This window comes from Narcine bancroftii, chromosome 5 (assembly GCF_036971445.1).
Source record: "Narcine bancroftii isolate sNarBan1 chromosome 5, sNarBan1.hap1, whole genome shotgun sequence".
In the NCBI taxonomy this organism is placed as follows: Eukaryota; Metazoa; Chordata; class Chondrichthyes; order Torpediniformes; family Narcinidae; genus Narcine; species Narcine bancroftii.
The window spans coordinates 89945312-89969677 of NC_091473.1; the positions used below are offsets into that span (position 1 = coordinate 89945312).

Genomic DNA, 24366 nt, shown 5'->3' on the forward strand with positions numbered 1-24366 from the left:
AAGGCCATCATTTCTCAAAGTTGTAATACATATTAATTTTCAAAAAAGTGAACTTACTGAATGGTGGGAAACATTTGCCCCAATAATTAAGTTTTTGAACAGCTGTGGAGAACTTCCATACTGACCAGAGATCTGCTTCCTTACTTCAGCTGCCACAGTCCTAGAAAGAAAAAAGTATTTTAATTCAATTTTATATCATAAATCCCACAGATTAATCAACATTCACATCAAAATTCTGCACAGCTGATGTAACAGAATTCTACAATGTCATTAAGCAGTTACTATGAAAAATATTACTTGTAGAATCTTTTTGTCCTGGATATACAAAACATGAGTACTATGCATCTATGTTCACAACGTTATTCTGCTTTTTTTTTTAAAAAAAATATTTTATAATTATTTATTTTTCCACACTGTGAACATATCAACCAAAATAAATACAAATATTTCCCTCTTAAATATACACAGTGGCATTTTCTCCCCTTTTTTTTACCCCTACCTTCCCTGCCCCCCTTCCCAGCCCCCTCCTAAACCAATAAACATTCAACATATACAATACAATAAAACCATTAAACAATGTCATCACACAATGAAAAATAAACAAGAAAAATGTGTCATCTACTTTTACACACTGGATCAGGTCATTTTGTCTCCTTATCATTTTAGGGGGTGGAGGTCCAAGGCAAGCCCTCTCTATTATGTTCCATGTACGGTTCCCAAATTTGTTCAAATAATGTGACTTTATTTTTTAAATTATATGTTATTTTTTCCAATGGAATACATTCATTCATTTTTATGTACCATTGCTGTATTCGCAGGCTCTCTTCCGATTTCCAAGTTGACATTATACATTATTTTGCTACAGCTAAGGCTATCATAATAAATCTTTTCTGTGCTTCATTCAGTTTGAGGCCTAATTCTTTACTTCTTATATTACTTGGAAGAAAGATCTCTGGATTTTTTGGTATGTTGTTTTTTGTGATTTTATTTAATATCTAATTTAGATCTTCCCAAAACATTTTCACTTTCTCACATGCCCAAATTGCATGTACTGTTGTTCCCATTTCCTTCTTACAGGAAAAACATCTATCTGATACTGTTGGATTCCATTTTTTTAAACTTTTGGGGCGTGATATATAACTTGTGTAACCAATTATACTGTATCATGTGTAACCTTATGTTTATTATATTCTTCATAGTTCCAGAATATAACTTTTGCCACGTTTCATTTTTTATATTTATGTTTAAATCCTTTTCCCACTTTTGTTTGGGTTTATAGCTTATTTCATCATTTTCCTTCTCTTGCAGCTTGATGTACATATTCGTTATAAATCTTTTAATTATCATTGTGTCTGTAATCACATATTCAAAGCTGCTTCCTTCTGGTAATCTCAGTCTGTTTCCCAATTTGTCCTTTAAGTAGGCTTTCAGTTGGTGGTATGCAAACACTGTACCATGAGTTATTCCATATTTGTACTTCATTTGTTCAAATGTTAATAAATTATTTCCCAAAAAACTATTTTCTATTCTTTTAATTCCTTTTCTCTCCCATTCTCTAAAGGAAAGGTAATCTATTGTAAAAGGGATTAGCTGATTTTGCATCAATAATAATTTTGGTATGGAGGAGTCACGTGATGGAGTAGTGGCCGGTCAGGGAATTCCGGAAAAGTTGAAAAAAAAACGCACAAAACACACAGGTACAAGAATAAAAATTAAAACAAAGTAAAAGTAAAGGTGAGAAGAAAATGGCAGCGAAGAGAGAAGTCGAAAGCAACGGGAAGAAGAGAAGATGAAAGAACGTCGGAAGAAGAAGGTGAAGGACTTACCTGTCCGAGGAGGCCCGCCGCGGAGAGAGAAGCCCGCTCCCTAAGGTCAGTGGAAGTCCTGAGCTCGGGACTACAAAAATGGCTCGCGGAGCCGAGTAAAAGTGCGCAACCGTGCATGAAAAAAAACACAATGACGGGAGGGGGGAAACAGCTGCGGAGTCGATCTCCACAGCTGAGAGTGGCAGCTGCAACACAGCAACAGGAAGAGAACATAGAAAACAACGAGAACAAGAAAGAAGAGCAAAAAGAAAACAAGGAAACAACAGATGGCTAAACCAAAGGAAGAAGAAGAACATAGAGAAATGGAAGAAGAAGGGAAAGGCAGGACAATAGATATATCTTTTTTTAAAGAATATATGGAATCAGTGAAAGAGTGGCAATTACAAGAATTTAATGAGATAAAAAGAATTAAGAGTGCAGAAGAAAAAAATGAATAAAATAGAAATGGTCATATCAGAGATAGGAAAAAGAGTGGATAATGTGGAAGAATGAGAAATAATTGTAGAAATGGAAGGACTTAAAAGAGAAATTAGACGAATCTAATAAAAAAGTTAAAGAGGCACATGAGCTGTTAGCTCAGAAGATAGATATAATGGAAAACTATAATAGAAGAAATAATATAAAGATAGTGGGCCTTAAGGAAGATGAAGAAGGCAAGAATATGAGAGAATTTATAAAAGATTGGATCCCCAGGGTCCTAGGAAGACCAGAATTACAGGAAGAAATGGAAATAGAGAGGGCACATAGAATACTAGCCCCAAAACCACAACCGCAGCAAAAACCAAGATCCATTTTAGTTAAGTTCTTAAGATATACAACAAGAGAAAATATATTGGAGAAAGCAATGAAGAAAATAAGAGAAGACAAAAAGCCACTGGAATACAAAGGTCAAAAAATTTTTTTCTATCCAGACATAAGTTTTGAACTCCTGAAGAAGAGGAAGGAGTTCAATACAGCAAAAACGATCCTATGGAAAAAAGGATACAAATTTATGTTAAAGTACCCAGTGGTACTTAAAATAGTTATTCCAGGGCAACAAAACAGACTATTCTCGGATCCAGAGGAAGCACGAAAATTTGCAGAACAACTACAAAACAAGCAGAGATGAAGACATGTAATGAGAGTAAAAAAGACCACGAACTATATGTATGAGTGTATATGGGTATATATATATATATATATATATATATATAGATCTGTATGTATAAATGTGTATACATGAGTGTATCCGTATTTAGAGGAAAATATATAGAGTATAGATAAGAATTAATAAGGGAATGAAAGGGAATAGAGGAAATAAGGAGGGAATTAAAAGAGTGATCTTTGTTATATATGAAAATTGAAATCTTTTCCGGGGGGGGGGGGGCTCGGTGGGGAGGAGTTACGGTCACTGCAAAATCAGTTGACGCTTGCGAGTGAATTCGCAAATCCAAATGGAGAGGGGAGATGTGGTTGCCCAAAAAGGGATAAAGGGCAACTCAGGAGGGGGAGGGGAGAATGGGGTTAAAGAAGTTTTAAATAGGAGAATAAGGAAAATGTTTGATGTTTTAGAAATGTTGTCTTATAAAGTGTTCAAAACAAGAAACCTGAAATGGATAAGAAGGAAAGGTGATGATGAGGAAACGGAAAGGGAAGATAAACAAAGTATGAAATGGCTACGTTGAACTATATGACTAAATATTAACGGAATACATAACTAAATCAAAAGGAACAAACTGCTAAATTTACTGAAAAAAGAAAAAATTGATATAGCATTTGTGCAAGAAATACATTTAACTGAAATGGAGCATAAGAAATTAAAGAGAGATTGGGTAGGACATGTAACAGCAGCGTCGTATAATTCAAAAGCAAGAGGAGTAGCTATATTAATCAGTAAAAATGTACCAATTAAAATAGAAGAGGAAATAATAAATCCAGCAGGGAGATATGTAATGATAAAATGTCAGATATATTCGGAGTTTTGGAATCTACTCAATGTATATTCACCTAACAAAGAAGATCAAAAGTTGATGCAAGATATTTTTTTGAAGATAGCAGACACGCAAGGGAACATATTAATGGGAGGGGATTTCAACCTTAATTTGGATTCAAATATGGATAAAACTGAAAAAAATTAACAGAAAGAACAAAGTAACCAAATTTATAATTAAATCGATGCAAGAAATGCAACTTTTGGATATATGGAGGAAACAACACCCAAAGGGAAAGGAATATTCATATTATTCGGGTAGACATAAAACATACTCAAGGATAGACCTATTCCTGTTATCAGCTTGCATGCAAGACAGAGTTAGAAAAACAGAATATAAAGCTAGAATATTATCAGAACACTCACCCCTGATATTGACAATAGAGTTAGAGGACATCCCTCCAAGAATGTATAGATGGAGATTAAACTCCATGCTACTTAAAAGGCAGGATTTTAGAGAATTAATTGAAAGACAAATTAAAATGTACTTTGAAATAAATACGGAATCAGTGAGAGATAAGTTTATACTATGGGACGCAATGAAAGCGTTCATCAGAGGGCAAATAATAAGTTAAGTAACCAAGATGAAGAAGGACTACAATCAGAAAACAGAGCAGTTGGAAAGGGAAATAGTAAATATAGAAAAAGAATTGGCAATGAAGGAAGACACAACTAAAAGAAGAGAATTGGCAGATAAAAAAATAAAATATGAAACACTACAAACATATAAGGTGGAGAAGAACATAATGAAGACAACAGAAATATTATGAACTAGGGGAAAAAACTCACAAAATTCTAGCATGGCAGCTTAAGACAGAACAAGCTAAGAAAATGGTATTGGCATCAAGGAAAAAAGACAAACAAATCACATATAATCCAACGAAGATTAATGAAAACTTTAGAGAATACTATGAACAATTATACCAAACTGAAAACGAAGGGAAAGAAGACAAAATAGATGAATTTTTAACTAAAATTAAACTACCAAAATTACAAATAGAGGAACAAAATAAATTAACAGAACCATTTGAAATAGTAGAAATACAAGAGATAATTAAAAAAACTACCAAATAATAAAACACCAGGAGAGGATAGATTCCCAATAGAATTCTATAAAACATTTAAAGACTTATTAATTCCTCCCCTCCTGGAAGAAATCAACCAGATTGATAAAACACAAAGCTTACCAGATTCATGTAAAACAGCAATAATTACAGTAATACCAAAGCAAGGGAAAGATCCACTCGCACCAGTGTCATATAGACCAATATCATTACTTAACACAGATTATAAGATAATAGCTAAACTATTAGCAAACAGATAAGCAGATTATGTACCTAAAATGGTAAATCTAGACCAAACTGGATTTATTAAAAAAAGACGCACAACAGACAATATTTGTAAATTTATTAACTTAATTCATGCAGTAGAAGGGAGTAAAGCGCCAACAGTATCAGTTGCTTTAGACGCAGAGAAGGCCTTTGACAGAGTAGAATGGAATTATTTATTCAAAGTATTGCAAAAATTCAGTTTACCAGAGAAGTATATTAATTGGATTAAAGCATTATATAAGGGGCCATTGGCGAAAGTGACAGTAAATGGATATATATCAAAGCAATTTAAATTAAGCAGATCAACAAGGCAGGGATGCCCACTATCACCCTTATTGTTCATGTTAGCTATAGAACCACTAGCAGAATTGATAAGAACAGAAAATAAAAGGGATAAAAATAAAAGACAAGGAATATAAAATCAGTTTATTTGCAGATGATGTTATAGTATACTTAACAGAACCAGAATTATCAATAAAAGAATTATATAAGAAATTGAAGGAATATGGAGAAGTGTCGGGTTATAAGATTAACGTAAATAAAAGTGAAGCAATGCCAATGAATAATGCGGATTTCTCAAAATTTAAGAAGGAATCACCATTCAGATGGCAAATGCAAGCAATAAGATACCTAGGTATACAACTAAATAATAATCTCAGTCATCTATATAAACTCAATTATTATCCACTAATGAAAAAATTACTGGACGGTTTAGAGCATTGGAAAGATTTACCACTAACACTAATAGGAAGGATAAATTGTATTAAAATGAACATTTTCCCAAGGATACAATACCTATTTCAGGCATTGCCAATACACTTGACAGAGAAATTCTTCAAGGAGTTAAAGAAAATAATAAGGAAATTTTTATGGAAAGGGGGGAAACCGAGGATAGCACTAGATAAATTAACAGAATGGTATAAACAAGGAGGCTTACAACTGCCAAACTTTAAAAATTATTATAGAGCCGCACAATTAAGATACCTGTCAGATTTTTATCAAACAAGGGAAAAGCCAGATTTCACTAGATTAGAACTAGATAAAATAGGGGAAAAGATACCTGAACATATATTATATAAATGGGATGAAAAATTGGTACAACGTAGGAGTTCTCCAGTATTACATCATCTGCTCAATATTTGGAAGAAGATTCATGTAGAAAGAAATAAAACAAATTACAAATTACCAAAACTATTACTGACACAAAATCATTTACTCCCTTTTACAATAAATAACCTTTCCTTTAGAGAATGGGAGAAAAAAGGGATCAAAAGAATAGAAAATTTTTTTTCAGGAAATAGATTATTATCCTTTGAACAAATGAAGGATAAATATAACTCAAGATACAGTATTGGCATATTACCAACTGAGATCCTACTTGAAGGACAAATTAGGAAGCAGTCTGAGGTTACCAGAGGGAAGTAATTTTGAATATGTGATTACAGATACAATGATAATCCAAAAATTTATAACAAATATGTATATTAAACTGCAAGAAAAGGAGAATGAGGAAACAAATGGTAAAACTAAACAAAAATGGGAACAAGATTTAAATATAAAGATAAAGAAGGAAACATGGGAGAAGTTATGCTCTGGAACGATGAGAAATACAATAAACATCATCTGTATGATACAATATAACTGGATACACAGGCTATATATTACACCTCAAAAGTTAAATAAATGGGACCCAACAGTATCTGACAGATGTTTTCGTTGTAAAAAATAAATGGGAACAAGAATTCGTGCAATCTGGACATGTGAGAAAGTAGAAAAAATTTGGGAAGATCTAAACCAGATATTCAATAAAATTACAGAAAACAATATACCAAAAAACCCAGAGATCTTCCTCCTAAGTAACATAAAAAACAAAGAATTTGGACTTGATTTGGATGGTGCACAAAAAAGATTTGTTAAGATAGCTCTAGCCGTAGCAAAAAAATGTATTATGTCAACCTGGAAATTAGAAGATAATTTGAGAATACAACAATGGTATATAGAAATGAATAAATGTATTCCATTAGAAAAAATAACATATAATTTAAGAAATAATATGGAAATATTTGAACAAATATGGGAGCCATACATGAAAAGCAATAGAGAAAACCTACAGGGGACATCTACCACCTAAAATAACAAAAGGAGAAGGAAATGAAAAGAATTGACTCAGGGGAATTTCTTGTTTATTTTTATTGAATGACAACATTGTTTGACTGGTTTAATGTATCTTAGATTTTGTACTTTAAATGAATGGGGGGAGGTAGGGAGGGTGGGATGGGAGGATGGAGGGGGGGCAGAAAATGACTATATATTTGAAAAGGAAAATGTATGTATCTTGGTCAATGTGGTTTATGGTGTGAAAAATAAAAACATTAAAAAAATAATAATAATAATAATTTTGGTATTTGGTAATTTGTTTTTTCCTTTCTAAGTGAATCTTCTTCCATATATTGAGTAAATGATGCAATACTGGTGAGCTTTTATATCGTACCAGCTTTTCATCCCACTTATAAAGTATATGTTCCGGTACCTTCTCCCCTATTTTATCTAGATCTATCTTAGTCCAATCTGGTTTTTCCCTTGTCTGATAAAAATCTGATAAATACCTTAATTGTGCTGCTCTATAATAACTTTTAAAGTTTGGTAACTGCAAACCACCTTGGTTGTATCTCTCTGGTAATTTACCTAATGCTATCCTCGGTTTCCCCCCTTTCCATAAAAATTTCCTTATTATTCTCTTTAGTTCATTAAAGAATTTCTCTGTTAAGGGAATTGGTAACGATTGAAATAAGTATTGTATCCTTGGGAAGACATTCATTTTAATGCAATTTACCCTCCCTATCAACCTAAGCGGTAATTCTTACCAATGTTCTAAGTCTTCCTGCAATTTCTTTATTAGTGGCTGATAATTTAATTTGTACAAGAGGCTTAAATTATTATCTAACCTAATAGCTAAATATTGGATTGCTTGTGTTTGCCATTTAAATGGTGATTCTTTTTTAAATTCTGTATAATCCGCATTACTCATTGGCATCACTTCACTTTTATTTGCGTTGATCTTGTGCCCCAATATTTCTCCATACTCCTTCAATTTCTTATGTAGTTCTTTTATTCATATTTCTGGTTCTGTTAAGTATACTATAATGTCATCTGCAAATAAACTGATTTTATACTCCTCCTTTATTTTTATCCCTTTTATTTTATTTTCTGTTCTTATCAGTTCTGCCAATGGATCTATTGCTAAAGCGAAAAGTGAGGGAGATAATGGACATGCCTGCCTAGTTGACGTACTTAATTTAAATTGGTTCGATACATATCCATTCACTGTTACCTTCACCAATGGTCTATTATATAATGCTTTAATCCAATTAATATTTTTTTATGGTAGATTGAACCTCTGTAATACTTTGAATACATAATTCCATTCTACCCTGTCAAAGGCTTTTTCTGCATCTAAAGCAACAGCCACTGTTGGCATCTTATTTTCTTGAACTGACTGATTAAATTAATAAATTTACAGACATTATCCGCTGTTTATCTTTTCTTAAATCCAGTTTGATCTTGTTCTACTATTTTTGGTACACAGTCGGCCAATCTGTTTGCTAATAATTTTGCTATTATCTTATAATCTGAATTCAGTAGAGATATTGGTCTTCATGATGCTGGTAAGTGGATCCTTCCCCGTCTTTGGTATTACTGTAATTATTGCTGTCTTACATGAATCTGGCAAGTTTTGTGTTTCTTCTATCTGGATCATTACTTCCAGGAGAGGAGGAATTAATAACTCTTTAGATGTTTTATAGAATTCCATTGGGAGTCCATCCTCTCCAGCGTTTTATTGTTCGGCAGCTTTTTTAATATATCATGTACATCCTCTATTTCAAATGGTTTTATCAGTTTGTTTTGTTCCTCTTCTTGCAATTTCGGCAGTTCAATTTTAGCTAAAAACTCTTCTATTTTATCATCTTTCCCCTCGTTCCCTGTTTGGTATAATTGTTCATAAAATTCCTTAAAGTTCTCATTAATTTCCATATGCAATTTGTCTGTCCTTTTTCCTTGATGCCAATACAGTTCTTTTAGCTTGTTCTGTTTAAAGTTGCCAGGCTAATATTTTGGTGTTTTTTCTCCTCGTTCATAATACTTTTGCTTTATTTTCATTATGTTCTTCTCCACCTTATACATTTGTATTGTTTCGTATTTTACTTTTTTGTCCGCCAATTCTCTTCTTTTTATTATATCATCCCTTGTTGCTATTCCTTTTCTGTACTTACAATCTCCCTTTCCAACTGTTCTATTTCCCGATTGTAGTCCTTTTTCATCTTAGTTACATAACTTATTATCTGCCCTCTAATGAAAGTTTTCATTGCATCCTATAATATAAATTTGTCTTTCACTCATTCCGTATTTATTTCAAAGTACGTTTTAATTTGGCGTTCGATAAACTCTCTAAATTTCTGCCTTTTAAGTAGTATGGAGTTTAATCTCCATCTATATGTTCTCGGTGGGATGTCCTCCAGTTCTATTGCTAATAACAGGGGTGAATGATCAGATAGTAATCTAGCTTTATACTCAGTTTTTCTAACTCTTCCTTGAATAAGGGCCGACAACAAAAACATATTAATCCTTGAGTATGTTTTATGCCTTCTCGAATAATATGAGCATTCCTTTTCCCTTGGATGCTGCCTCCTCCATATATCTATAAGTTTCATTTCCTGCATTGATTTAACCATAAATTTGGCCACTTTATTCTTTTTGCTAGTCTTTTGTTCAGTTTTATCCAACATTGGATCCAATTAAGGTTAAAATCCCCTCCTATCAATATATTGCCTTGCGATTCTACAATCTTCAAAAAAATATCTTGCATAAACTTTTGATCCTCTTCATTAGGTGCATATATAGTGAGCTAATTCCAAAATTCCGAATATATCTTACACTTTATCTTTACATACCTCCCTGCTGGATCTATTATTTCCTCCTCTATTTTGATTGGTACATTTTTATTAATTAATATAGCTACACCTCTAGCTTTTGAATTATATGATGCTACCGCTACATGCCCTACCCAGTCTCTCTTTAATTTATTATGTTACACTTCAGTTAGATGCGTTTAATGCACAAATGCTATGTCTATTTTTTATTTTTTCAGTAAATTTAATAGCCTCTTCCATTTAATTTGGTTATGTATTCCATTAATATTTATAGTCATATAATTCAACATGGCCATCTCATACCCTGTTTACATTTCATTTCCGTTTCCTCACCACCACCTTCCCCCTTTTCCCCATTTTCATCTCTCAGTTTTCCCTTTTTAAACTCAATTATGACAACACATTTAAAACATAAAATACTTCAACAACTCCCACATCCAATATTCCCTTAGCCCCAAATGTCGTTTCTCCCCACCCCCCCTCTGAGTTGCCCCTTATCCCTTGCCGAGCAACCACAACTCTCTATTTGGATTGCAAACCCGTTCGCATCAACTGATTTCGCAGTGACAGTGATTCTCTCCCACGCACCCCCCCAGAATTTTTTATTATATCTTTCTTTGGCTTGGCTTCGCGGACGAAGATTTATGGAGGGGGTAAAAAGTCCACGTCAGCTGCAGGCTCGTTTGTGGCTGACCAGTCCGATGCGGGACAGGCAGACACGATTGCAGCGGTTGCAAGGGAAAATTGGTTGGTTGGGGTTGGGTGTTGGGTTTTTCCTCCTTTGCCTTTTGTCAGTGAGGTAGGCTCTGCAGTCTTCTTCAAAGGAGGCTGCTGCCCGCCAAACTGTGAGGCGCCAAGATGCACGGTTTGAGGCGTTATCAGCCCACTGGCGGTGGTCAATGTGGCAGGCACCAAGAGATTTCTTTAGGCAGTCCTTTTACCTTTTCTTTGGTGCACCTCTGTCACGGTGGCCAGTGGAGAGCTCGCCATATAATACGATCTTGGGAAGGCGATGGTCCTCCATTCTGGAGACGTGACCCATCCAGCGCAGCTGGATCTTCAGCAGTGTGGACTCGATGCTGTCGACCTCTGCCATCTCGAGTACCTCGACGTTAGGGGTGTGAGCGCTCCAATGGATGTTGAGGATGGAGCGGAGACAACGCTGGTGGAAGCGTTCTAGGAGCCGTAGGTGGTGCCGGTAGAGGACCCATGATTCGGAGCCGAACAGTAGTGTGGGTATGACAACGGCTCTGTATACGCTTATCTTTGTGAGGTTTTTCAGTTGGTTGTTTTTCCAGACTCTTTTGTGTAGTCTTCCAAAGGCGCTATTTGCCTTGGCGAGTCTGTTGTCTATCTCATTGTCGATCCTTGCATCTGATGAAATGGTGCAGCCGAGATAGGTAAACTGGTTGACCGTTTTGAGTTTTGTGTGCCCGATGGAGATGTGGGGGGGCTGGTAGTCATGGTGGGGAGCTGGCTGATGGAGGACCTCAGTTTTCTTCAGGCTGACTTCCAGGCCAAACATTTTGGCAGTTTCCGCAAAGCAGGACGTCAAGCGCTGAAGAGCTGGCTCTGAATGGGCAACTAAAGCGGCATCATCTGCAAAGAGTAGTTCACGGACAAGTTTCTCTTGTGTCTTGGTGTGAGCTTGCAGGCGCCTCAGATTGAAGAGACTGCCATCCGTGCGGTACCGGATGTAAACAGCGTCTTCATTGTTGGGGTCTTTCATGGCTTGGTTCAGCATCATGCTGAAGAAGATTGAAAAGAGGGTTGGTGCGAGAACACAGCCTTGCTTCACGCCATTGTTAATGGAGAAGGGTTCAGAGAGCTCATTGCTGTATCTGACCCGACCTTGTTGGTTTTCGTGCAGTTGGATAATCATGTTGAGGAACTTTGGGGGACATCCGATGCGCTCTAGTATTTGCCAAATCCCTTTCCTGCTCACGGTGTCGAAGGCTTTGGTGAGGTCAACAAAGGTGATGTAGAGTCCTTTGTTTTGTTCTCTGCACTTTTCTTGGAGCTGTCTGAGGGCAAAGACCATGTCAGTGGTTCCTCTGTTTGCGCGAAAGCCGCACTGTGATTCTGGGAGAATATTCTCAGCGACACTAGGTATTATTCTATTTAGTAGAATCCTAGCGAAGATTTTGCCTGCAATGGAGAGCAACGTGATTCCCCTGTAGTTTGAGCAGTCTGATTTCTCGCCTTTGTTTTTGTACAGGGTGATGATGGTGGCATCACGAAGATCCTGAGGCAGTTTACCTTGGTCCCAACAAAGCTTGAAAAACTCATGCAGTTTGGCATGCAGAGTTTTGCCGCCAGCCTTCCAGACTTCTGGGGGGATTCCATCCATACCTGCTGCTTTGCCACTTTTCAGTTGTTCGATTGCCTTATATGTCTCATCCAGGGTGGGAACCTCATCCAGCTCTAGCCTTAGGGGCTGTTGAGGGAGCTGGAGCAGGGCGGAATCTTGGACTGAGCGGTTGGTACTGAAAAGAGATTGGAAGTGTTCTGACCATCGGTTGAGGATGGAGATCTTGTCGCTGAGGAGGACTTTGCCGTCTGAGCTGCGCAGCGGGCTTTGGACTTGGGGTGAGGGGCCGTACACAGCCTTTAGAGCCTCGTAGAAACCCCTGAAGTCGCCAATGTCCGCGCTGAGCTGTGTTCGTTTGGCGTGGCTAGTCCACCACTCATTTTGGATCTCCCGGAGTTTGCGCTGAAGATGGCTGCATGCGCGACGGAAGGCTTGTTTCTTCTCTGGACAGGACGGCTTTGTAAGGTGAGCCTGGTGGGCAGCTCGCTTCTTTGCCAGCAGCTCCTGGATTTCCTGGCTGTTTTCGTCAAACCAGTCCTTGTTTTTCCTGGAGGAGAAGCCCAGTACCTCTTCAGTGGATTGCAGTATGGTAGTCTTCAACTGATCCCAGAGGGTTTCAGGGGACGGGTCCGTGAGGCGGGTTGCAACGTCGAGCTTTGCTTTGAGGTTTGCCTGGAAGTTTCCTCTCGCTTCGTCTGACTGCAGTTTTCCAACATTGAACCTCTTTCTGGGGGCTTTATTGTTCCTGGGCTTTGGCTTGAAGTGAAGGTTGAGCTTGCAGCGAACCAGCCGGTGGTCAGTGTGGCATTCCGCGCTAGGCATGACCCTGGTGTGGAGCACATCTTGTTTGTCACTTTCTCGCACCAGGATGTAGTCCAGGAGGTGCCAGTGTTTGGATCGGGGATGCATCCAGGTGGTCTTAAGGCTGTCCCTCTGCTGAAAAAGGGTGTTTGTAATGACAAGCCGCTGTTCTGCGCAGAGCTCCAACAGGAGGCGCCCATTGTCGTTGCACTTGCCGACGCCATGCTTGCCCAGGATTCCTGGCCAGGTTTCTGAGTCTTTGCCGACACGAGCGTTGAAGTCGCCCAGGATGACAACCTTGTCGGCTGTAGGGGTACGTTGGATGAGGTTGCGCAGGTCGGTGTAGAACTTGTTCTTTTCTGCTGGTTCCGCCTGGAGGGTTGGAGCATAGACACTGATGAGGGTGATGTGACGCTTGTTTTGAAGTGGGAGTCGCATGGACATGATTCGGTCCGAGAGGCCTGTCGGAAGGTTTTCGAGTTTGGAGGCAATGAAGCTCTTGACCATGAAGCCTACACCAGATAGGCGTCGTTCATCCGAAGGCTTGCCAGACCAGTAGAGTGTGTAGCCCGCGCCGCGTTCTTGGAGGCTGCCTACATCTGCCAGGCGGACTTCACTGAGAGCGGCTATGTCGATGTCAAGTCTGAGGAGTTCATGTGCAATGAGGGCAGACCGACGTTCAGGTCGATGGCTGTCAGTCTTGTCTAGCATGGTTCTGATGTTCCAGCATGCTAGCTTGAGTTTGTGAGCATCTTTTGAGGGGGAGGACGTGGAGGGGGAGGACGTTGAGGGGGAGGACGTGGACATGTCCTCGGGCCTGCGCAAAGGAGCTTTTAGGTGGAGTGCAGTGCGCGCAGTACTGGCCCCACCCTTTACACCCATGGTTCGTGTGCCGTGGCCAAGCAAGCTGGGACGTGGCAGCGAGGTCCTTGGGTCGTAGGTTTTATATCGGAGTGGCCTTCTCCTATGCAGGTTTATTACCCGGGCTGGAGGGGCCTGCCTCCCCTCCTAGGTCGGTCCATACTGCCCGGACCGGGGCCGAGGCCGCCGCAGTTCACCCTGTGCCTGGACTGGGGCCACCGCCTCCCACTCCCTGCCCGGACCGGGGCCTCCGTCTGCCTCACTCGACCGAGGCCGGGGCCGCCGTCTCCCCCTTGCTCCTGCCCGTATCGGGGCCGCCGCCGTCTACCCTTCGCCCGGACCGGGGCCGGGGCCGCTGCTGCTCTCCCTGTGCCCGGACTGGGGCCGCCGCCTCCCACTCCCTGCCCGGACCGGGGCCTCCGCCTGCCTCACTCGACCGAGGCTTTATTGCCATTCTTCATTCTTGTTACATCTCTTCATCTCTCCTTCTGTCCTGCAAAGGTTCTGCAATTTCTCGTGCTTACTCCGGATCCGAGAACAGTCTGTTTTGCTCCCCAGGGATAAATATTTTAAGCACAGGTGGATGTCTTAACATAAATTTATAACCTTCTTTCCATAGGATCGATTTTGCTGTATTAAACTCCTTCCTCTTCTTGAAGAGTTCAAAACTTTTGTCTGGGTAAAAAAATATTTTTTGACCCTTGTATTCCAAAGGTTTATGGTCTTCTCTAATTTTATTCCTTGCCCGCTCCACTATATTTTCTCTTGTTGTGTATCTCAAAAATTTTACTAAAACGGATCTTGGTTTTTGCTGTGTCTGTGGTTTCGGAGCTAGTGTTCTGTGTGCCCTTTCTATTTCTGTCCATCCCAGGACCTTTGGGATCCATTTTTTATAAATTCCTTCATGTCTGTGCCTTCTTCATCTTCCTTCAGGCCCACTATCTTTGTGGTTTCGCCTACTATAATTTTCCAACACATCAATTTTCTGAGTGAACACCTCGTGACTCTAACTTTTTTATCACTTTCTTCCAATTTTCTTCTTAAGTCATTCACTTCCATTTCTACAGCCGTTTCTCGTTCTTCCACATTTTCTAATCTTTTCCTTATTTCTGTCATGACTAGCTCTAATCTATTCACTTTTTCTTCTGTACTTTTCAATTTCTTTTTAATTTCAATAAATTCTAATGTCAATCATTCTTTTAATGCTCTCATTTGTTCTTGAAAAAAAACTTTATCTATATTCTGTCCATCTGTTTTACCTTCTATTTCTCTGTGCAGATCTTGGTCTTCTTTTTCCTTTTCTTCTGTGTCTGAACCTGTGTTTGTGTCTTCTTCTTCTCTTCCTTGTATCTGTGTCTCTTCTGACTTTCCTGATGAGTTGCTTGTCTCATTTTGCTGGGCTTCTTGCTGTTGGTCCTCTTCTGGGCTACTCATCTGTTGAGCATCCTGCTGCTGTTCTTCTTTCCTTTCACTCCCTTTCCTGTCGCTTTCCTCTTCTTCCAGCTGAGATCCCTGCTGTCGGGCATCCCTCAGCTGGTCGCATTGTGTTTCCCCGCTTCTTGCCTGAGCCCCCCTCCCGTCGGTGTTCTCCTTCTCCTTAGTAAGCGCACTGCGCACTTTTGTTTGGCTCAGAGAGCCATTTTTGCAGTCCAGTGGTCGGGGGGTCGTGACTCTGCGGTGTCGTCACCAACCTCTGAGAACGAGCTCTCTTCTCCACGACGGCTCCCTGTTTCTTCATGCAGGTAAGGCCTTCTCCTTTCTCTTCCGGCATCTTTTCTTCTTTTTTTCCCATTGTTTTTACTTTTTCTTTCTTGGGTGCCCTTTTCTTTCTTTTCTCCACAACTTTATCTTTTATTTGTTATGTTTTGTATCTCTTGAACTTGGTATTTTCTTCACTCTATTTCTTCTTTTCCGGAGAGGGCTGGTATTCCCCTAACGGCCACTACTTTTCCATCATGTGACTCCCCCTCAACATTATTCTGCTTTTGACAAGAAATAATGACATTTTGCAAATAATCCATAAAACACATCAACAAGGAGTTCTTGACAAATTCTTTCAATAATACAAGAGCTGAAGTAAACAAAATCTTTGCAACTGGTATTCTGACAATGAAATTGATCAGAATATGATTTTGATTTTCTTACTTTTCAAATTAAAAGGGAAAACAGTATTAATCCACACCACCATCTCAACCTATGAATTGGAAATGGGACAGAGCAAATGACTCATAGCAAAATTCTATTCTCCAGCAAAAGCATCAATTTAGCAGAAAACAAAACATCGAGATCCAAAACCACAGCATCTTTTCCCAATAAAAGTCCACTAATTAAAAAATGATGAAATGGGGATAATGGAATGCAAATTATGTGCATTACATCAATTTGTTACTTGCAACGTTCAGTGAAAAGGGAACTATCCAAATATCTCTGCCAGAATACTGTAGGGAAAATAAGTATTAACTTAATTTGAAGATAAACAAGGAAATCTGCAGATGGTGAGATCTCATGGTGGAGAAACTCAGCAGGTCACATAGCATCCATAGAAGATAAAAGGCTATCAACATTGTAGTTTGTGGTAACCTCACTGCCCAAAGTTTTATTTCATTTTTACCAATCATATGCATATCTAGTGAGGTGGTGACACAAATGAGGAGACTCAGAGGTAGTTGTGATCATTATATTCAATGACTGCTTAGTGAAGATGCAACATGTTGAACACATCTTATTTTGTAAAAGTTCTGGTTTGAGTAACAGAATTATCCAAACTAATGATGCTAAATTAAATAAAACTTGTACAATTTCTGAACTTTGAAATTTAAAAAAATACAATGCTGGACAAAAACAATACCTATAAGCATTTACTGCTCCAGCATTGTTTTTACATCTGCACGGTCTACAGACTTTCATGTTTTACTTTTGAAATTTAAAAGCTCCCATTACATTAGATACCCTTCAACCCAATCATGTTGGGCTGACTGCAAAATTAGAAAGGTCCTTAAATCGACAATTCAAGATGAAAACCATAATGCATCAAAATAGAAATTAAATCACAATTGGGCCATTTAAATCACATTTTTAGGGCCTCCAGAGTACCCACTAACCACAAAATGGAGACAATCAAAATGACCAGTAGCACAGGCATAAATGAAATTGTGTTGAAGCTCTCACTGATCATTCCAATTTTTATAGCACATTGTTGTTGTTTGTCCTGATTACATTTGCATCTCTTTTAAGAATCACATTTGAAACAGATCATTTAAATCGAAATAGAATTGATTGCAATTCTATTCTGACTAAAATGATAAATTATATTTATTTCTGGAATATTAAACATTGTAACACAAAATAGCAAACATATTTCTTGTTGAAATCAAAATATTGAAACATATTTCTAGTTGCAAAACAACTATTGTTTGAAAATATGTAAATAAAACTCCGTTCATAGATACATTTGACTATAACCTACAAGTATTTCTGAAGCATTCATCTTTCAACCAAATGCAAACTCCAGACCTGCCGAACCCTGATCAAACAGCAGATTACAAGCGAGCAAGTCCAATTTTTTGGAAAGAAATACGAGTACAGAACTTTTATTTGCAGGAATTACGTTCTGAACTTCAAACATTCTGAAACAGATGCACTGCCTCCTATTTAGCATGAAAAATGCTGTCCAGGAATCGGCAAATGAGCGCTGAATGTTCCTCATTTCAATCAATTTATTAGTATTTTTTTTTTATTTGTTATCGTCCACAAATGGACAACAAAAAAGAACCCCCCCCCCCCCAATAGATCACAGGACTTAACTACGAATCTAATAGATAATAAAAAGAGTCTGGGATGTCGTTTAAGTGTCTTGCACTGAGATGACACCGCATTCGTCGTTTTGTTTCTCCCAGCCACAAATACTGCACTGCATTTGGAATGAAGTTGTGTGCAAGACGTTCGTTTCCAATCCCCATATTTACTCGTGGGTGAGAGGAAATTAAACTTGTATATTATTGTTGCATTGGACAGGGAATATGGAATCTCATCCGATCAACTGCATCCGGCGCTCGCCTCGGCTCTATTCCACCCCTCAGAACAGTTGGCACTGGAGCTGGTCCATGTTGCACCGAATGCGAATGGAAACTCCCGACTGATTGATCGGAGATCGTCCATGATCTGCCCCGTTCCTGGTGGCAGCGCCTTGAGGCTGACCACACGCTTCCCATGCCCTGTCTGCAGAGCTGCATTGGGGGTCGCTGCGCGGGCTGCATGAGAGTGGGGGGGCCGGGCCGGGCCGGGCCGAGCTGACGAGGCGGTCAAGCCCGCTCGACCAAGCAGTCGCTCGGTAACTGTTCGCGGAAGAGTTCAGCAGATAGGAAGAAAGGCTTTACCTGCTTATCTTCTGGGCGAAGGCGCGGCGCTCAGCCATTTGTACCGGGAGGGAGGGAGGGGGGGTGGGGAGATTGAGGAAAAAAAAAGTCAAGCAGGGCGGTGGCGCAAACGAGAGCCCCCAACCGTAATATACCGGAGACAGCGACTATACCGTAAAACACCAGAGGGAGAGGAGCCTTCTCCGTAAAGCACGAAGAGAGCGGCAATACCGTAATACACCGGAGGAAGAAAGCTCATCGCCGTAATACATGGAGAGGGGGTCGAATACCGTAATGCAACAGAGCAAAGGAACTTCGGCCGGAAAACACCCCCAAGGTCCAGAATATGAACGACGTCCTGATACAGGGTCTCGACCGAAACGTCGTCAACTCCCTCCCCGCTCCACACATGTTGCTCGACCCGCTGAGATGCTCCAACAATTGAAGTCATCTTTCCGAATTGGCAGAGGTGTCCTCCCGCCTCCGTTGAATTGACCTGAAGATCCTGGCGTCCTGGACGTTACTGATGAGTGGGAAGGACCACCCTCTGGATCAGAAAGGAATGTAGAAAATGTGGCTCTGAGGAAATACTTCGAAAGTGTCATAACCACTGAAATGTCGGAGCTCTTTGTGCACAGAAATGTGCCTTGTTATTTGAGAGGCATTCTGGTCTGCTTCACAAGTGATTCACATGTTTAACCTCACTTTAGAAACCAGACATGTTTCCCCCATCCCAGACAAGAGGGAATCCCTCCGCATTGTCTGTTGATGATTTTGAGCTCTGTATCATGTACTGAGAACCACATGGTCACCTATTCCAGAATCAAGAATAAGAACCAAACAAGAGGTGACAAGCTGGCAATAATTGGGATGTTCACTTATGATTAAAAGACATTCAGTTCCATTCATTGCTCTTCAGAAAATGAAGCAGTGCCCACATGCATGTTGCAAAATTTTTGGACAGTGCCCTAACATGAGCTGGTAAATGGAAAATAACATTTATTCTCAAGTGTAGAATTGCCTTGTTTATTGTAATGTGTTTCAAGATACCATGAAAAGCTTTGTTTGTACGCTATCTATGCAAATCAACCCATACTCGAGAGCAGCAGATGGTGCAATAAGAAAACAAAAGTGCAGGGTATAGTAGAGCAAAATGTGCCAGATATTGTTTTACCAAGACAAAGTTCAGAATATAGGGATATATTGAAAGTATGGTTAACTCGTGCAGGGACATTATTGTTTATCAAGAGTCTGATAAAAGCAGGAAATAAACTCCTTAAATGTGGAAGTTCTTCTTTTCAAGCTTATATATTTTCTGCCTAAAAGATGAGAGTGGAGTCAGGGTAGATGGGTTTAATATATTAGCAAATTGCCTGCTGGAAGAGTTGTGCAGGTCAAGTCAATGGAGAGGACATTTGTTTGTCTGATGAACTGAGCTTTATTGAGCGCTTCCAATATCAAGCTGTGATGCATCCATAAAAAATGGTAAGCGATGTTGTGAACATGCCTTCAGCAACATTAATATGCCCAAGATTGTTCAAGTTGTTGGTAATATTTATTCTGCGGAACATGAAGGCCTTCACTATATCCATCTCTGCACTGTTAATACAGACACACCATCTGTATGAACACACCATCCTGACCCACCCCCTCTTCTGGCATCAATTACTCCAATTGAGTGAGAGGTTGTTGTCCTGACACCATTTCACAAAATCCTCTCCTTCTTATGCTCTGCCTCATTGTTTGAGATCTGTAAACTTGTAAATGGAGTTAGAGTGGTACAGTATTGTCAGGGTTGAGTACACAGCCTTGAGGGTGCCAATGTTGAGGATTATTGGGAGGACTGACTGATTGTGGACTGAAGGTCATGCAGTCAAGGATCTAATTGTAGAGTAAGGTGCTGAGGCCAAGGTCTTGGAGTTGGAAGACAAAGTTGTTTGAGGCTGTGGTGTTGAAAGTGAAACTTTTTTTTATATAACTTTATTTGTAAACTTATTTATTAAAAGGAGTTTGACATGGATACATTTGCTAACAAGGTATCCCAGGGAAGAGTTCAAGGCTAGGGAGATTGTGTTTGCTGTGGACCTGTGTGGCAGTAGACAAATTGTAGTGGATTAAGTCTGCCTGCAAGTCTGAGTCATGACCAGCCTTTTGAAGCACTTCAATGATGATCGAGATCAGAACCACTGTGTGAAAGTCATTGAGGCACATTGGCTTGCTTTTCTTTAGCAGTGGGACAACAGTGGCCTTCTTAAAGCAGGTGGTTACTTCTGCATGTTGCAAGGTGAGGTTAAATTTTAGTTCATTTTGGAGGGTCAGAGGAAACCCAAGTATATGAATGAACAGGATGATTGATGAACAGTATTTGTAACTGAGTAAATCATTCAAAAATATTTATCTATAAATTTATTTTAGAACGTAAGAGCAGGGATCAGCTTGTGGAGCCTGCTCTGCCATTCAGTGAAATCATAGCTGATCTGATGATAGACTTATCTCCACCTACCTGCCTTTTCCCCATATCCCTTAATTTCTATCCCTACTGTGTAAAAACTTTGTCTTAAATATATTTACTGAGGTCGCCTCCACTGTTTCAATAGGCAGTGAATTCCATAGATTTACCACCCTCTAAGAAAAGCAGTTCCTTCTCATCTCCACCCTGAATCTTGAAGTTGGGTCCCCTAGTTCTCATCTTCTCCACCAAAAGAAAGAACCTGGCGACCTCTACCTTACTATCTTATTTATACTTTTCATAATTTTATACATTTCTATAAGATCCCTTCCCATTCTTCTAAATTCCAGTGAGTACAGTCCCAAATGACTCAATCTCTCCTTACAGGCTAAACCCCTCATCTCTGGGATAAACCTGGTGAACCTCCACTGCACCACCTCCAAAGCCACTACATTTTTTTCTTAAGGAGGTCAGAACTGTACGCAGTCCTCTAGATGTGGTCTCACCAGTACTTTGTACAGTTTAAATTATATTTTTATTTGTGTGTGCGTGCATGCGCGCGCATGTGCACAAGCACCATGGTCTAGAGAAATGCTGTTTGTCTGGTTGTACGTGTACAGACAGACAAATATAAATCGGAACTTGAATGATCCTTGCACCAGTGGCCATTTGAATTTATAATGTTGCTATTTTCTGGGGTGACACAGAAGCACAGTGCTGCCTCACAGTTCCACAGAACTCGGTTTAATCTTGACCGCTGATGCTGTCTGTGTGGAGTTTTTATAATATTTCTATGAATGCATGGATTTCCACTAGGTGCTCTGGTTTCTTCCCAAATACTAAAGATCTGCTGATTGGTAGATTAATTGGACCTTGTAAATTACCCTCAATGTCAGTGATTAGCAAGAAAATTGGGGTGGTTTGGGGAGTCGATGGGGATATGAAAGGTAAAAGAATGAGTGCAGAATTACAGCAAGAGATGAGGACAAAAACAGGGCCCAATATGCAGCTTGATTGGCAACTGGGTGAGAAGCAACAGGTGAGGCAGTGTGCAAGTGTGCATGTGTTTGCATGTCCTTGATTGTGAGTGACCAAGTGCCCACATCCAGATGTCACCAACTGCTTCTGTGAATATTAATGCATATTTGGCAGGAGCCTGGTCTCCAGTTATCATTTTCTGCCGATCCACTGAATATACATGTGGAAGATGGTGGATTAAAAACAAAACCATGCACAAGGAATTTTCACTCCACAATATAAAGTTCGGAATCTGAATTCTCAGGACTCTCAAGAACACATATCTTTTAATATTGACATTACCAGCACAGTGGGAAACAGATGACCAGTTTAAAGATCACGACCTTCTTCTGAAGAAACAAACGATAAGAGGAATGACATCTTCATAGTGCAAGCTTTGCTATCAGGTATGAACTCGTCCAGCATCTCACCTAATCACTGTTCAGAATGAGTAAACTATGAAGTATGTGACCCATTGACATGCACAATATTATATTCATGTCCAAAAACATATTGCTAATCTCTGCTATATTATGTACAATCCACTTACAATATGCAGTTGAAAATGTTATTTCCTGCTGAATACATTGTATATGTTGTATTTTCAATATTACTAGGACTCAACACCCCTCTCTGTAATTGGATCTTTGACTTCCAAATGGAAAGACCACAGTCTGTCTAGGTCAGTAGCAGAATATCGAGCACTGTCATGCTGAGCACGGGCGCATCTCAGGGCTGTGTGCTCAGTCCAGTCTTGTTAATGCTACTGACCCATGACTGCATTGCCAAATCCAGTTCTAACAGAGTCATCAAGTTTGCAGATGACACAACAGTTATTGGCCTCATCAGCAACAATGATATGTCGCAGTGGTGTCACAAGGGTTGGTGTCACCTAGTGCAGTAACTCATGGTGTCACCCCCTCCCTCCCTTGGACCTCCTCCCATACCAGACCATACAGAATCCTTAGTTATATTTTTTGTACCAATGCTTCTCATACATAGCAATTCCTGTATATCAATGAATGTAATGGCTATAGTGGTGAAGTAAACAAAATTAAAATGACTCCTTTAAATTACAATGTCATATACACAGCCTAAATGTATTTACATTTACATAGTTTCATGTAGTTAAAGTGAAAATTTGGTAAGAAAACAAGAGAATTCAAAATAAAAACATTTTAATTATTACATTATTCTTAAAAATGTTAATTATCATAATATTGAAAATTGAAAATTTGACAAAAGCAGTGACTATAAACACCTGCAGCAACAAAAACAAAACTGCATGCTTGTAGCACATAGCTTGAAGTGTTACTGTAATTGGGTAATAAGGACGGCTCTGACTGTAGTGCATTAGAAGGTTCAAAAAGTAAACTACCATAGAGTTTTAGCCTTGAGGGAATATTGATACATGTAAGCTGGGCTTATGAAAAATGGTTTTGTTGTTAGAACTAACTCAGGGATATTTTTATAAAAAATAATAAATTTCTGCCAAAACACTGCACAAAATTTTATAGACAATCAAGTTGGTGTCACCCAGTGTGATACACACTTCCCCAATTTCCCCACCCCCCCCCCCCCCCGGCCACCTCCCTGCACCCCACTAGTGATGCCAGCAATGAATTGCTATACAGAGAAGAGGTGGAAAATCTCATAATATCGTGCAAGGGTAACAACCTGAGTCTCAACATGGATAAGATGAAGGAGGTGATTGTGGAGTAAAGATGTGCACTACACATCAACAACTCTGTAATAGAGAGAATGGAGAGCATCAAGTTCCTTGGATTCAAGTGTGGACACTCAATATCTCTCTACTTGTCAGGAAGGGGCAACAGCACTTTCTGAGAAGAATGAAGTGTGCAAGGCTACCAGCCATCATTATATTAATAGAAGTTCTATTGAGAGCGTCCTGGCTGGCTACCTCACAGTGTCGTATGACTGCTGCAGAGAAATGGATCAGAGTTCAATTCGCAGGGTCATAAAAGTGGCAGAAAGGATTACTGGAGTCTCCTTCCCTCCCCTCCCCCCCACCCCCACCATTGACATGATCTACCAGGATCTTTGTCTGAAGAGGTTGCATCAAATCATCAATGACCCATTCCACCCCGCACAAAGCCTCTTTCAGCTGCTCCCGTGAGGGAAGAGATACAGGAGTATTAGAGCCTGCACCACTCCGGTGAGGAAAAGCCCTTTCCCTTGGGCAGTGAGAATGCCGAAGGACCAAAGAAACCGCTCACGCTAACCATATGTACAAAACAGGATTTATTTATTTGTATAGATAAAATCATTGTCCTGCATATGTATTGTTTGTCTGTAAATGTGCTCTGTTTGGTTGTGTGTCTGCCTGTTTTGCATCGAGGACCGGAGAATGCTGTTTTCAATCAGATGATAATTAACTTGTCTATACTAATCCGTTAAGTATATGATCCATTTACGATTACTGAAGTGTGTATTGCTAATCCCTGTAAAAAGCGCGTGATCTAACAATAATTTGTTAAAATTAAACCACACCACTAAT

General features: G+C 39.5%; 1 protein-coding gene across 14 annotated transcripts in view; it reads right to left on the reverse strand.

Moving 5' to 3' along the window:
* dock7 (dedicator of cytokinesis 7) overlaps window positions 1-18521 on the reverse strand; it is a 310961-nt gene extending 292440 nt beyond the window's left edge. For 8 of the 14 annotated variants that reach the window (XR_011357731.1, XR_011357730.1, XM_069938284.1 and 5 more), the window contains exons 1-2: window positions 18404-18514; window positions 58-160 (exon numbers count right to left, since the gene is read on the reverse strand). Coding sequence is in view for 12 of the 14 variants with exons in the window: in XM_069938284.1 (XP_069794385.1) it covers window positions 58-160; window positions 18404-18441 (141 nt within the window). In the remaining 2 variants the exon portion in view is untranslated. Of the gene's footprint in view, window positions 1-57; window positions 161-18403 lie in introns of all 14 variants that reach the window. The other 6 variants (XM_069938283.1, XM_069938282.1, XM_069938281.1 and 3 more) reach the window with 3 other exon arrangements.
* Window positions 18522-24366: the final 5845 nt, after the last annotated feature.